Source organism: Triplophysa rosa, linkage group LG2 (assembly GCF_024868665.1).
Source record: "Triplophysa rosa linkage group LG2, Trosa_1v2, whole genome shotgun sequence".
Taxonomy (NCBI): Eukaryota; Metazoa; Chordata; class Actinopteri; order Cypriniformes; family Nemacheilidae; genus Triplophysa; species Triplophysa rosa.
In genome coordinates this window covers 33,533,204-33,549,175 of record NC_079891.1, presented here as the reverse complement: position 1 = coordinate 33,549,175, position 15,972 = coordinate 33,533,204, and the positions used below count along the sequence as shown (strand labels likewise).

At 39.6% G+C, this 15,972-nt stretch overlaps 1 protein-coding gene and 1 long non-coding RNA gene across 2 annotated transcripts in view; both read left to right on the top strand.

Moving 5' to 3' along the window:
* Positions 1–4,678: 4,678 nt before the first annotated feature.
* On the top strand, positions 4,679–6,315 carry LOC130565376 (uncharacterized). Its single transcript, XR_008964361.1, has 3 exons — positions 4,679–4,855; positions 5,832–5,876; positions 6,124–6,315. It is a non-coding gene; the product is annotated as an uncharacterized LOC130565376 (long non-coding RNA).
* A 2-nt stretch (positions 6,316–6,317) lies between these two features.
* LOC130563992 (peripheral-type benzodiazepine receptor-associated protein 1-like) overlaps positions 6,318–15,972 on the top strand; it is a gene marked incomplete at both ends in the record, with an annotated part of 56,649 nt that continues 46,994 nt past the window's right edge. Inside the window, one exon of the mRNA XM_057349846.1 lies at positions 6,318–7,250. Within this exon, the coding sequence (XP_057205829.1) occupies positions 6,318–7,250 (933 nt within the window). The remainder of the gene's footprint in view (positions 7,251–15,972) is intronic.

The following is a 15,972-nucleotide window of genomic DNA, read 5'->3' as shown; positions in this document are numbered from 1 at the left end:
AAATACACTGTAAAAATGATGGCAGCACGTTTTACATTACTTTAATTCATCAAAATGATTCAAACATTTTCATCACTAGTAGTGTCGCAACTCAAGATTTAAAACTGAAATGACTTGACAATTCAGGAGCTTTAAATCAAGTGAACATTAATTAATTGAAAATTGCAATTTAGAATTAATTACAATTTCTTCAACATGTTACAAATACAGACATTCAAATAATCTAAAAAGATCTTTTGATATATCAATAATCTAATTTTTTTTTTTTTAATTAATCAGGATAATCTAAGTTTTAAAGAAATAACAAATCTTGATTATTCTAGGCTATATGTTTACCCATTTCTTATCATGCATTTTATTATTTTAAAAAAATATGATTTTCCTACATTACCTGCTACAGATGCATACAGGTTCACTCAAAAAAATGATTTGTTGGATTTACATAAAAAAAGTAGTGTCAAGTGGTTCCACGCAAATACTTTGAGTAGTTTCTACAATTAACAATTTAGTTGTACGAACAAAAGAAATTTAAGTAAAGTTGACAAAACTTTTTTGAGTAAATCTAAACCATTCAGATTGTACCAGTAATTTAAAGTTCATTAAACTCAAAATGTATCCTTCTCAATGGTACTTTTTGTTGTCATACATAAATTATATACAGACTTACTGCATGTAAGCCAAAACACAATGAGCAAATCAGATGAGAGGCATCTCAGTACTGGCATTAGCACAGTTAATGCTCATTGAATGATGCAATAGACATCATGTGTGCGCTTTAACCTCTCAAAGCCTAAGCACATGTACACTCTTCTAAACAATGGTAACCCCAAAACTCAAAAATACAACAAACTCTTTTAAACCTCAAAGATAAATGAACATTAAGCACAAACAAGTCTTTATCTTTACTGAAAAACACTTTTTTAGAGGTGGCCAGGTAAGACCCAGTGATTTTATTAGGGTGACCAAAAAACCCTTACAGACAGAAATTCTTTAACTTCTACTGTAATTTACACCAATTCTTCATTACACATAGTTTGCTGGTCAAAAACATACACAAAGAATGTAAAGTTAACAATTTATTTGCAATGCTTTCATGTGCTAACATTATTTTAAAATAATTTGCTAGCTATCATTTGCAGTAAGTTAGCATTTTTTATAGAAAATAAACATTGCAGTACCCCAACTTAAACTTTCGCGAAAATGTAATTAATTAATGAAATCCAGTTAAACAAGACTGATTTTACTGACCTGATCCTTCTGCTCGCGATGAACTTCCATGGTACACAGACAGTACACTTTCACGAAGCAGTTAGCACCTGTTCAGCTATAGCGCTCAGACTGTTTGCGTCAGTGCGTCAGCGTATGACATCATATTAACGCGAGAGTAATGTTCTCACGTTACTTTCATTTCATACGCTAAATGATCTTCGCAGCACTCCGTAAACTCCGACACACATCTTAAAACTGCTTCGCACAACAGAGGTGGCCAGATAGGTGGCCATCCATCATTCAGGGGTAGCCGTGGCCACCCATGGCCACCATGTAGACCCTGCCGAAATCGCATGCTGTGACAGTGCGGACTGAATCTGAATAAGTACCTACAGTACCTATTGGTCATTAAAACATTACGTTCTATATAGCATGAGTGAGTGTAGTATGAAAACATTTCAGACATACTGCGTCCGCCATGTTTTATGGTCATGTGACCCGTATGCTCTTTGACCTATGATGTTTTAACAACAACCTATACGTGAGCGTTTATAAAAACACAATTTAGTCACGAGAAATTCATTTATTGGCACTTGCATTAAAAACGGACGTCTGCCTTAAAGTTTTCCACTATATTTATTTGAATTCCTTTTGAAATTTGACCGTTGCTCAGCTCCCGTGGCATCATGGGATAGAAAAGTGTCCATCGGTCCACACTCACGAATCTCGGTGGAAGCAATAGACCATCCGGGTATTCTCGCCTACTGTTTTTTGCATACTGAGGTTTCGGACATACTATTCATGATTTTACTCATTTTCGCCTACTATATAGTAGTAGGTGATTTCGGACGCAGCATAAATTTAGAAATTTACTGCCTAAATGCAGTCTTACGCAAAGCATGCTGGGAACTGAAAATCCCCTTCAACCAGTTGTGTTGAATTAACTTGTTTATATTAAGTAAACTCAACAATACGTCCAATATTATAAGGTTTTGCGTTTTACTCAACAATGTAAAGTTGAGCAGTCAAACACTTGCTAAGTAAAGTCGATAGTACTATATTTTTAGTATAAATAACATAGTTAACTTATGTTTATGTAGTTACTTGCATTGGGTTTGGTAAAACTAACAACAGCGACAGTTCATTTTTTTTTAGTGTTGTTTGTTTTTTCATGATTGTTTACCATAAACAACACCAAACACCAATTTAATAAACTTCTCTACAGTTGTGCACAATGGTGACATTGATAGCACAACTTCACATGTTTGATCTCTGCCGTGACCCCTGTTGTTTATTTGAAGTATTTAGGTTTTGGGGACGTCGCTTCAGGGTGAAAGCGTAACTTTCTTTCATCGTGTGCTCATTCTGATATCTCTCTCACCCCACCTCACATTCAAGGGGAAAATTCTGATCTCAACAATGATCTAAAGTTTGTGTTCTACGTTCTGACCCCGTTCGATTTCTCACAGTAGAATTTAAAAAGGCCCCAAAAAGTGTTAGGATCCCGTCTCACACCTCTTTGAGGTCGGAATGTTTTTGCAGTAAACAAGTGACAAGTGATTCTCAGATATTAATGATTCAATGCATTTGAGGAGAAAGAGCCTATTCATGATGCTTTGTAATGTTTATGTTTTTACTGGATTTCTTTGCTGTTGATTGGTTATTTTACATTTTATTTTTGATTCATCATTTCTTTTAAAATTGAACTAATTAATATCACAGTCACATTACTGTTAGACCCTACAATCATATCATGTAGTATTTAGTACCTAATGTACTTCATTTGTTAAATTCAACATTAAAGCTGCTCATTCAGATCTGCATTTAACCAAAAACTTTTGCTGCTTTAATTCAGAAGACAGTATACCAGCAACCAACACACAACAGCGCTGTACTGCATTACAAACATCACCATTCTCCTATTGCTCTCTTTTAATCTTAATGTGAAATGATATATTCACAGTCACACCCAAGATCTTACAATAACATGTACCGCATCAGAGCCATTCTTTACCCGTGTCATGTTAAACCACATGGAAATAAAGCAGTAAATGACAGATTACTCAGATGTCCTGGAATCAATAAGCATATAGTTGTTATGGGATCATTGGCCTGAAGCTACAGTATCTCTGCTGTGCTATCACAGTACAGAACTGTTGAACTATGTCAACTTTTGTGAGCTGATTCTGTGTTGATACAGTGTGTAAGTGCCAAAGCAAGAATCATGTGTGTCTGCTTTGCATGAGGTTTTATTAAGACAAATATACACAAGATATACACTGTACAAAATGAGCCGTTATGCTGTAAATGTAAAGAGTGCAAGTGTTTTGCTGTATAATGTATAGGCTAGTTTTTGTGAGTGAAATGTCTGTAAATGATCAAATCTTTCTCCGGTAATGATGAGTGACTGGAAACATTGTGGAATTGTTTATTTATCGAAAGGTTTGAAATTCCTGTAATGAACAATAAACATTATCATCATTTACTCCTGCTCTCTTTTCTCGTATTCTCTGTTGGCTTCATTCCCAGATTTTCCCAGATTCACCCCCCACAACTTCATGTCTGCTTCCTGTTCTTCCTCTATTTCCTCCTTTTTGTGTGGTCTCTGGTGTCTTTGTCTGCTGCCTTTCTCTTCTGTATCTGTATTGCTCTCTTTAGATTTTTCTGTCAGTATCATTTGATTTGTTTACTGTCTCCTCCTCCTACGCTTTCTCTTTCCGCTTCCAGTATCTCCTCACGTTGTTCTAAACCCATGTTGTTTTCCTCCATTTTGTTTCCTCCAAATTATTCCGACATCATCATAGATGTTGAGTAGCAAAAGTGAACAAAGTACATCTAATTCTAGTAAACTATATAATAAAGCTTGATCTGTGTTCTCAAGACAAATGTTAGAGCAAACTGTCACGTGTTTTTTTAATGTTTTTTATTACAGTATTTGACAGTATCTTAGCATTCTTGGTTTGTTTATGTATGAATAAAAAAGTTCTGTATTTCTTCATTTTAATCTTTCGCTTTCAAAATTTTGCTGACATGATAACAGTATGGTGTTTAGCTGGCCTTTGGGGCATGTTGTCACAAAAGATCAATATGTGCATAATCAACTGTAGCCTAGTTTTCCTTTACATTAAAAGTGATCAATTATTTAATCTCCTTTACTTGTGTCTTGTGTTGTCTGCTGCGTATAATTTCACTTCTTGTTTTAGTTTTAAATCTAAGTTTTTATTTAATAATAAATGAAATATAAATTATGACATGTATAGATCAATCTTGTGTCCTGTGTTTTTATGTGTAGTAGCCTACTGTGGTTCTGGGGGAACGTGTCAAAACCGCTTATGACTAAAATTACACGACGTCTGACTAATAATTCATGAATTTAACACGACGCAGTATCACAGAATGTCCACAAGTGGTCGCAATATCCCCACACACGTGCGCGCGCGCGCACACACGCTTTACTGTAGCAGCCGGACATTGAGTGTCGTGGGCTGAATCAACTGGTGTTTTGAAGCTCAGGCTTAATGCGCGTTTTCACAATTGAGACAAGACAAATATCACGTGGATCGGTTTCTCGATTAGTAATCACCTCTTATATTCATCCATCAGTCAGATAAACAAAAGGAATAAGCTCATCTTTAAATGGTCGAAGGTAAGCGTGTTTATATCGCGTTATTTCGTCTCCCACAAGAGTCTGCGTGTGCATATTTTGAAACGCATTGAGGGGATAAAGGTTCCCTTATCGTGTAACGTTGATTTGATATGATCGTGGATGTTTGATACATTGTGTCAGTGTGGTTTGTGTGTCAATGTAACGGGTGCACGCGCACGCGGCGTATCTTTAATCTACACTTGTTGCTTTAACTCATTGTGTCCCTTGTCACTTAACCTGTTTATTAATAGATTTGTGTATATTTTTTTACTTCATTTCACAAAATGTGTTTAAAATCTGCTTCACACATTCATTTTAATGTAGAGTTTACGCTGTTTAAATGGATCAAATGCAAATTCTAATGGATTTAATGTTTATAATGGGAATTGTATTGATTTTGATGGAAACTATGTTGCTTTCTGTGGACCTCTATACTGGTAATGTGTTTGGTTCTATTGGCGGGATGTTATCTGGTGGATGGGAACCAATAAAAAAACATTAAATCCTACTTGAAAAAAGACCTAAAACACACTACATAAAGACATTTTATATTAAAGTTAAACAGCTGATGGATTATAATACTATGATACTTGGTATGGAAAACAAAAGTTGTATTGTCTTTCAGCAAGGTAGAGAGAATAAAGCCGTTATTAAGATACAAAACTTGCACTGTATAAACTGTATCGTTTATCACTCATGCTTCTTTATGTGTGCAAGTTATAGCCTACTATATCTTTACTAAAAGATTCTAAACCGTATAACTTAATCAAGACAACCTTGCCAAACTGTTTACTTTATATGTTATTGCACAATAATTGTACCGTATTATTATTATTACTGCTAGGCTTTATATTTAGACTTTACTGTCAATACTTGTTGAACATTTGAATTCTAAATTTGGTGCATGAATAATCTCCCTTTAGAAAGTTTTCTGCAATGACATTTTGTATTGAACACAGATTTTCATTCATTGCAGGTTCCTGCAGAATGGCGACGTTAAACATTTGAGAAGTGAGAACAGGTGAGATCTAGTGTGCATTCGTCTCATGACCTTGAAACATTCTTCTGAGCGAGGATAAAAATAAGCAGCTACTTTTGGTTCAAGCAGTGGGAGTATTTTGTGAACCCCGCAGTGAAGTTTTGCATGTTTTTATATGTTTTCATAATATAGCACATAAACTTTGTATTATTTTCATTTCATTTAAATCTGTAAGTAAGTGAATGATCTGTCTGTCAGAGTTTGGATGATGATTTTCATGTGTTTGCAGTTGGCATGTTGTTGGATCTCTCTGTGCATGCTGTGTGCTGTGTAACATTACATGCGTCCTGCATGCATCTCTGCTCGTGCTCATTCCAGCTGCATGTATCCTGTCATCCATGAGTTCACATCTCTGTCACACCTTCCATTAACACCATCATGGACAAAAACTGTGATAACAATAATAACGCTAATGTTCTCTTCTCCAAGAAGGGCCCGACCAAACGCGCCTGCTGCGGGTCCCGACCCGGTTCGGGTCCCGATCTGTTGCGGGATGTGGAGCGCCTCCGAGCCGCGTTAAGCGTGGAGCGCAGTCGTAACCAGCAGACCCACCGGCGCTTCTCTCTGGAGCTGCGTAAGCAGCGCGAGGAGGCTCGGCAGGAGCGAGAGCGAGCGCTGAGGGAGCTGACGTACCGTCTCGAGCAGCAGAAAGCGCTGGAGTTGTTGCGGCAGCAGGAAAGGTTGGGCCGCGAGCGAGCAGCGGAGGTCCGGCGTCTGTTGCGCTGGCGGGGTCAAGAGAAGCAGAAACAGACCCAAGAGCTCCAGCGTCAACTGGCGAAGGAGAATACTGGGACCTGTAGTTCAAAGGTGTCCGCCAGAGAGTTTGGATGTAAAGGTAATGGGGCGACGTACCGGAAACTCGAGGAATTGTTGAAGACGCTGTTTGCGCAAGCAGATGGACGGCAGGTCGAGATGCTTCAACGGCTCCAGCAAGAAGTGGACTTAGAGAAAAGCTACTTTCTGTGCCACTTGCTCGAAGCCCACGTTTGCCCTGTCCGGGAGGATAATGACGTCCAAACAGGGTGCGTTATAAACCGAACCAGGCCGAGGTCAAAGAGCTGCATGCACCTGCTGAGCGGCGTCCCAGAATCTTCAGGCAAAGGAAAGCTAGGTCTGTTTCGCTCTCGCTCCCTGTCCCAGACGCCTCCGAGTGCTTCTCCTCAGCTTATGAAGAAGGACTCTGAAACGCCTCCTCTCAGCTCCTCTGCAACAGAAGAGGAATCATGTCAAGCAGATGTTTCAGGAGATAAACCTCAGCCATGTTCGTCGGATGAAGAAAAGGACCTTCAGACTCCCAGCCTGTTGGAGAAGCTGAGGAGCTCGCCGTCCAGATGTTCAGAGGACAATATGGATATGGTAAGCCTTTTATTTTGTAGCATTTGACCAGACTTGGCTTAGGTGGAAAAATGCACAAATGTTTGAACATGTCAACTCATTGTGGTGACAAATTTTGCCTAGTTGAGATTCACCCAGAAAATGTCAAAGTTGATTTTTCTCCCAGGCCAGTGGCGTAACGTTGTTTTGAAAAGTGGTGGGGACAAAAACAATGAATACTTTAATGAATTGTTTCTTTAATAACTCGTTGGGAATATTTATTATATATAGTGGGCGGTCCGTCCATTGCCTACTCCGCTATTTGACTCCAGCTCTCACAGTATGTGGTTCCCAACCTGTCATTTGGGGAAGGTCACTTGGCTGTTGCGGTGCATTACTCTTAAAAACAGTTTATTCCTATGACGAAAAATGTCACTTGTTCGTTGGTTTGCACGTTTCTGAAGTCTCGGCTCTCTGTCTTCCGCAAAAATAACTTATGAGTGTGAGCAACGCAACCTGAGTTTTCCACGACTTTTAGATGTTAATGGCCCCTAAACAATAAACACTTTCCACAAGCATTTCTTAATTTCTTTCAAAAAGTGGTGGGGTCATGTCCACCCGCAAATTACGCCTACGGTTAGCGAACCCCTGGTGGTTCACGAGGTAATTGCAGGGGGTTTGTGTGGTACACTGTGTGTCTACCAGTGCATATACACATTTTTTATTAAAATAAATAAATGTTTTTGAAGTTTAACATGCAAATGAGCTTTTGAATGATTAAAATATTTACCTCCTCGGGGTGTTCTTCAATTAAATGATTTTAGGTCAAAGGGGTTCAGCTGACAAAAAGTTTGAAAACTGTGTGGTAAGGAGATCAGATATGAGATAAGTAGAGAGAGGGAATGAGGCAGAAACACAGGCCTCCTCGCTTCTGCTCTCTTTGTGCTGACAGTGTGGTCCATGGGGCTTATGAATAATTCACATATGCAACAGAATGAACCCCCACAATTTCTGTGTACTGCCACAGCGATAAAAGACAAATTAAACCATGAAATTCAAACCTGTTTTTATAAAACGGATGATTAAGTGCTTCAGAAAGGGAAAGACAGCGTAGTTCAACTTGTGGATGTTGGCCTATAGAAATATTCCATAAGTGAGCCTTTAGATGTTGTGATAAATATTTTAGGGATAGTTCACCCAAAAATTGTTTTTTCAATCATTTGTTCACTCATGACATTCGAAAATGTATGACTCTTTCTTATGTGGAACACAAAAGAAGATATTTGGAGAAATGTCTTAGTGGTTTTGTGTTCGTACAGTGGGAGTTAATGGCGTTCAGTGTTGTTTGGTTACCAACATTCTTCGAAATATCTTCTTTTGTGCTCTGCAGAAGACAAAAAGTCATACAGGTTTGGAATGACAATAAAAAATCATTTTTGCAGGCTTTTATTTGTTGTTTAAGCATGACCTATATGGCTTTGCACACATGGATGTGGGATTCTGAGCTGCGCTTGGACAGGAAGTGTAATGATGTCATTGGCCATGTTTTCCTCTGACCTTTTTGACCTGGAAGTGAATTTCAATGGCTCTAATGCCTAAGGAGTGTGTGTCTCTGATATCTGCATGAACAATGAGGTCAGAAATGTTGAATAAGGTTCAATAATATATCCAAAACTTGAATGTTGAATTCAAGTTGAATTCAGTCTGTCTGAGATGAGAATAAACCAAACGTGCCAGTTGATTAATTTATGGTTTGTGTGTGTGAGAGAGATTGAATGATGGACTGTTTAAATGAGTTGGAGGTTAATGTGGAGGTTTAATTGAACACGCATCTATCAGAGCGACTGCAGAAGAAACAGCACAGTTGGATCACATTAGAGGAGATTAGATCATCTCGCTCACTAATGTCTCTGATGGCTGCTCTTGATGTTATCATTAAAGTGTGCACTTCTAAATCTTTCGTTTTGTGTTGTGTAGTATAGTACTGCGTGTGTGTGTTGTAATGGAGGAGTCGGGGTTCTGTGTGTCGCATAACTGGGTCACCCCCCCACACCTTTTTCTTTGGGGTGACATTCTGAATTATTAATATTAGTTTGAGATCAGATCAAACATCGGTCGCCGTCACACGTTCTTTACACGACAAAGATCAAATGGACCATTCATGTGGTTTTGTGCTTTCTGAGGCTAGAGATGATAAATCGTCTGTCTGGTTGTGCAGAGCATTTTGAGAATTTTTAGTGTTGTGCCTGTGCCAGTTTGTTTAAAAGGACAGTTCACCCAAAAATATATTTTTTAATAAAATAGCAAAAAAAGTTTTGGCTGTGTAGAATGAGCCGCATGCAGCGGTTGTGTAGTTTATCATTCTGTTGTGGTTTTTTTTGTGTGGTGTTTTTACAGTATCTGTAAAAATTGTCACCGTAGGTTGGATGAAACCTGTGGTTTTGATTTGGTCTGGTTTTGGCTTCTTTCTCTGATTGAATCTTTCTAACAGACACATAAATGCAGTGCTGGCTTTTGTGGCTGTTGTGAAGTCATTGGACGTTTGTGTGGTGCTCAAAACATCAAACAAATACTCCACAGTTCGTCTGGAATAAAAGACCAGTGGAAAGAAACAAGAAAGTCTTTCTGCTCTTTTATCAAATGCTTGTTAGTTCACATGATGTTTCAGTTTACAGGCTTCAGGTTTGAGCTGAATTTCCATTTCCACAATTCAGCAATTATCTGAAACTCATGCGAAATGCTTTAATGTTAAACATGTAAATTGTGTTTTATTAGCATTCTGTTAAGTGTGTGTGTGTGCGTGCGTGTGTGTTATGAGTGTTGTGTGACAATTTGGAGTGCAAATAGAATAAAATGTGTATTTTTGTGTTTGTAGGGGTTATTGTTTGTGTTTTGAGTTTGTGTGTTATAAGTTTTTAGTGCGAGTTCGTTTTGTGTCGGACACAAAAAAATGAGATATCTCATCTGAAGTTGTGTGTGTTGTGTATATGACAAAATTACCTTTAGCATGTACCGTTAGAACTGTTTCCTTTTATAAATTGTTTAGAAGTTAAAATTGCCATGTTTTTCAGATGAAAGTTTTGCTTCCGCAGTGTCTAGTCAAGCAGATGTTAGTGTTAGACGCTGCTGCGTTGGCATAAAAAAAGTGAGCATGATCTCATTTAGGTTGGGTGGGCGATATATATTCTATCACGATAGAAGCAATTTTATTTCTCGGTAACGATATCACAGTATACCAATTTGTATATGAAAACGCATAAATAAATATAAACATACTGTTTAATGTTTATGTTTTAATGTTCTTACTTTACTTACTTGAGTTACTAACATAAAGTGTCGCAGTACTCTTAAAAAGTTGAAAAAAGAGCTATGTGAACAAAATTGTATGTCACGTGTAGTTTTAAAACACAATAAAGATATATATCAAAATTTGCTATTTGTCGCGTTGTCTGTAGTAACACAGACTTGCCGGGTTTCTTGTAATCCCCAAGACTCCAATGCCTCTCGGAGACCTTGCGCAATAAGATCTCTCGTGTGGTCTCCCATTGTAAGCTTATGAAGTGTATCGTTAGACTCATATATGGCTGCGTTGAGCGCTCGTCCAGAGATCTGTAGTCATTGCGAAGCAAGAGACATCGCGAAGCTCATTTTCAACTTCGCTACGGCAAGACATGTATAAACTTGGCGAAAATGTTTTCGGCTTGGCATTACTTATCTCGCATCCAGTGTTTTCACCAAAGCTTTAAAACCCTCCTTTTCAACTGTCTGAATAGGTGTCGTGTCTTTGCATATGTGCGTTGTAAAAGCACGCGTTGTGTCTAACCATCTTCGAGATTTCTTGTCGTAGGGAATTGCATCCGTTAAGGAAGTTCGTACGGGATTTTTGGGCTTGCAAGCGCTCTGTGATGTTGTAGATGAGTGGGCTGAGGTTTGCCGCATTTTTTTACTTTGGCCATATTCGTTTGGATGCTTGGATTTGAGATGATAGAAAAGGTTTGACGTGTTTCCACCGCTTGTTAAAACATCACGTTCGTCTCATTCGTATCACTTTTCCTATACCCAAACCAATTCCACACAACAGACGATGCACCTTTTTTCTTTACAATCTCCTCGTTGTTGGTTTCGTCACGTGTAAGCGAACTCACCACTGCTTCTGCACCGTCTTCTTCCATTGTCCAAGTGACCGTGTAATGCGTGGTAACGTAACGTGCAACGTCAAGTGATCTCAACCGCGATAGAGACGATAGACCAAAATCTCTACGGGTTGACAAATTTCTACCGGTTAATCGCATCTACCGGTATATCGCCCACCCCTATTAGAAAGAACAGAAAGTATGGGTTTGTCTGTACTTCTGGTGACTGTACAGCAGCTGTCTGGTGCAACACTAATAATAATTTCCCTCAGTGTGTTTATATTGTATTATTGAATAAAGCATTAGCGCAGACATCAGTGCATTAAACCCCAAACTGATCATAATTAATGAAGCAGCCAGCAGTGTGGCAACCGTCCCGTGAAATTGTGTCTCTTTGTATGAAGACCTGCCGTCTAATGAGATGTTAATGGACCTTGTGTTTTACCTAAGACAGCTGTCTCACACACACACACGCATGGGGGGGGTGTTCATTGACTTCAAGTTATTCTCAACGGGAGGGTTACACACTATCTGTGTGTGTTTGCTCGGTGGAGAGGCAATTAGAGACGCGTTTTTCCATGAGAGAGTTTGCCAGTTCAGCCCCACAGAGATGGATAGAATAACAGGATAATTTCATTTGAAAACCACAGAGAGTTTGTCAGTTTCAGTTGGTATGTGTCTGATATTTAGTCAACATGCATTCCCAACCCATTTAACTTCCATATTGTGATATTTTCGAGAGGAAACAGATGGGTGATGTTTTTTTCATTCGATCTTAATTTGAAGTGGCTATTGGGCGACGGAATAAAGGCAAATGCCCTCCTGAAACTCAAAGACGCACTTTTGTTCAGGATGTGAAGTCTGAAGGTCAAGTTCATCCTCTAAAGCATCCTCACGTGTTTCTATGGTAACGCATCTTTTTTCATCATTCTTATGCCGTTTTCTGTAAAACAATGTGCATGAATGAATCGTGCGGGAACCGTGTGTTAAGAATTATAACGTTTCTTTTTGGTTGAATCAAAACGTGTGAATTGAATTTGGTATGTGAAAAGCCCTGTATGGTAGGTTGTGCGTTTTTTATTTCCGCTTTGTGTCTTCATTTCCACATTCCAGACCGCGTACATCATCTCCTGCTTTGTCTTCTCATGCTAATATCAGAGAAAGCGCGCGTGGCCTTCATACGGTCGCTTTCCGTTGCGTGGCGCTGCCTCGCTTGATGATCAATAGAGAGACATGGTTCCAGCGTCATCTCTATGGCAACCATCCCGGTCTGCAGCTGGGATTGGCTCTTTCCCAGAGCCTGCGTGAATGTGATAGGAGGACCCAGCCCCCTCCTCTCATCACAAACACTCTCTCTCGCTCTCCTTCTCCTCATCTTTATGTTGTTATCACACCAAACACACGTTCGAGAGCCAGCGTGAGCGCCGATGCAGCGCGGGATCATTCGCTGTCGTATTCCTCCACGACCGAGCGGAGGCGATTAAGGATGAAAGACTGGCGCAATGAGCCGAGCGCAAATCCAGTCTATAGAGAGAAATTGAAGAGACCTGTTAGAGAATAAGACGTCAATGTCTTGGCTTTAAACTCTGTCATGGCTGTGTCACGTGGATGTCCGCCTGCTGTCTCTTCTGTAACGCCAGCAGCGGAAGGTTGAGGAGACGTCGCTGCAGTACACGGGGTGGGATAGACGTCTCGATGTGACCGTCATCTGTCAGCCTCTCGTTGTCTCGGATTGTACCCTGCCAGATTTTCGTTTTGTTTTGGAGATGGTTTTGTTGTAAGACACTGACAGCGATGTTTCTGTCTTCGTTTGGAGGAGGTTTTTTATTGAGATTTGAGGTAATGTGCACATCTTATTTCTGGACTGTGTCTTTAAGAATTGGCAACAGCTGTGCTGCTGTTTCGTATTGCGTCTTTGCCTTTTTACTTGCACAGATGAATCGCCGTTTTGTGGGTTTCTGATCTATTCGCCTGGAGAGGAAGATTTTTACACCGCTATGTGAACTTATTTTTCCCTTCATGTCGGTCCTGCTTCCTTGGTCGGGAATATAAACTTGAACTTGTGTTATGCATGACCTGTGCACTAGGCCAGATCACCCCGAGCCCCTACAGAATGGTTCCCCTACACCGGACACAGAGATGAGTAATGGTGAACCCGGATCTCCAGCCGGGCCTGGGCATCCGGACAGAGAAAATCCATCGGAGAGACCAGAAACTCTAAGTGTGACAAACCTAGGATCTTCTACGACGAATGGAAATAGCATGACGGTGCCGGCCTCCTTGCTGGGAAAACGTCACCATTCATTTTACGAGGGTCTTAATGGATGCGAAGCAAGAGGCTTTGGAAAGGTACAATATTTCTGTCGTGTTAACCCTCGTTCATTCCAAACGTGTATGACTTTCTGTCTTCTGTGGAACACAAAAGAAGATATTTTGAAGAATGTTGGTAACCAAACAACACTGACGCCCATTGACTTTCATTGTGTTGACACAAAACCACTGAGACTTTTCTCAAAATATCTTCTTGTGGGTCACAGAGACGTACGACTTGAGAGGCTTTCAAGTTTTGTTTAGATCATAATGTGACAGCGGCTAAATTCAGACGCAGTGAATGACCTCAACCCACATTCCCCGCTGCAGATTAAATGTAGGACAGTGCGGGATTCATTCGGTACGGCCTCGTTGAGAATCAATAAGTGCTGCGGATTCACTTGTTTCTGTTACAGACCTGATCACGATGAAGGTGTGAGTGATGAGTTGATAATGCATCCCTGTTGTCATGACATCATTTCCTGTTTCGTCAGATTTACTGTATGGCTCAGGTGATTGTCCATTGGCAAAGATGTCAAAATTTAGTTTGTGCACTGTTACGCACACATTTTTCTCCAGGTATTCTAGAGAACAATCCTGAGTTTGTCTGTTGATTTTCAGTATGTCAGATGTGCTAAATCTTGTGCGTAATATGCAGCGCTGATTAAAATTCTAGGTAAGATTGCATCCGAGATCAGTATGTGGAATTGAACGTCTATTCACTGAAAATCTTGACTTCAGTTCGGACCAGGACTGTCACGATATCAGGGTTTTTTGGGGGGGGTTTACTTCACGGTTATCGTTCCCGAAAGAATTCCCATAATGATGATAAATCACGTGATATTTATCGTCGGTTTATCGTAAGTTCTGTCATCATTTTCTCACTTTCGAGTTGTTCCAAATCTGTATAAATGTCTTTGTTCTGATGAACACAAAGAAAGATATTTGGAAGAATGCTTATTACCAGACAGATCTTACCCCTTATTGAGTCCCATAGTAGGAAAAAATATAATTGTGGTCAAAAGTGCCCCAGAACTGTTTGCTGTCCTACATTCTTCAAAATGTCTTCTTATATAGAACAAAAAAATGGTAAGATCTGTCTGGTTATAAGCATTCTTCCAAATATCTTTCTCTGCGTTCATCAGAACAAAGAAATTTATACAGATTTGGAACAACTCGAAGGTGAGTAAATGATGACAGAACTTTCATTTTTGGGTGAAGTATCACTTTAAGGAAAAATTTTAATCTAATGTGGAATTATTTACGATATTTTCATATATCTGTATAATTAGCACAATATTGATATTGTTGTTTTAATATCATGGTTAATACCAATACCGGTATATTGTGACACCCGTGGTTTGTGAGAACCAGCTGCGTTTGGCATCAGTGATGTAAGTGTGTGTAAATATTGGGAAATTCTCATTTCGTTAGATTTGTAACGAAATGTGGGTGAGTGTATTAAGATTTTGAGTTTAATTTTAATATTCATAATTTTAAGGATGTCAGAGTATAAAGTCTAGCTACAGGGCCAAAAGCCAGGATTGAGGGATGAAGGGGGATATTTGGACATGGAAGAATTGCGATGGTAAGAGAGGGCGTATGGCGGGCTCTTTGAGAAATGCTCCCATGGGATGCTGGAAATAGGGATGGATGAATAGAAAGATGGATTTTGGCTCATGCATGATGGAATCCGTGGCAGGCGTGTGGCGTCCTTATATCGGCTGACCCCTTGCTCATGACTTCCCTTTCAAATCAAAAACGCAGCCCTGCCGGGGGCGGCCAGAGTTCAGACACTGTCTGATATTTAAATGCCTTTTTAGAGGACGTCCCAATCATCCGAAGGACAAGCCAGCACTTATGTTCTGGTGTTACACCCTCTGTTGTTCTCATTGATGGGGGTTCTGTGTAAGAGTGGTTGTGGGGTGCTATGGTCCTTTTTGAACATCATTGATGCCTGTTCTTAGCAGCTCAGAATGCAGCAGAGTGAGCTGATACCGTGTATTTCTGTCTTTATTCTCTTTTTTAATCACTTGACTTTGATGATTTAGTTTTCTTCAGGAAATCATGGTTTGCTCATCTCCACAAAGACAAAAAACAAATGCTCTCCATCCATACTGTATGTCTTGTATGTTTGTGTTTTCAAGCCTTATGATGGATTAGGAACAGATTTAAGTAGTTGGTTCTCTCTCTCTCTCCCTCTCTCTCTCTCCCTCTCTCTCTCTATCTATCTCTCTCTCTCTCTCTCTATCTCTCTCTCACTCTCTCTCTCTCTCTCTCTCTCTCTCTCTCTCTCTCTCTCTCTCTCTCTCTCTCTCTCT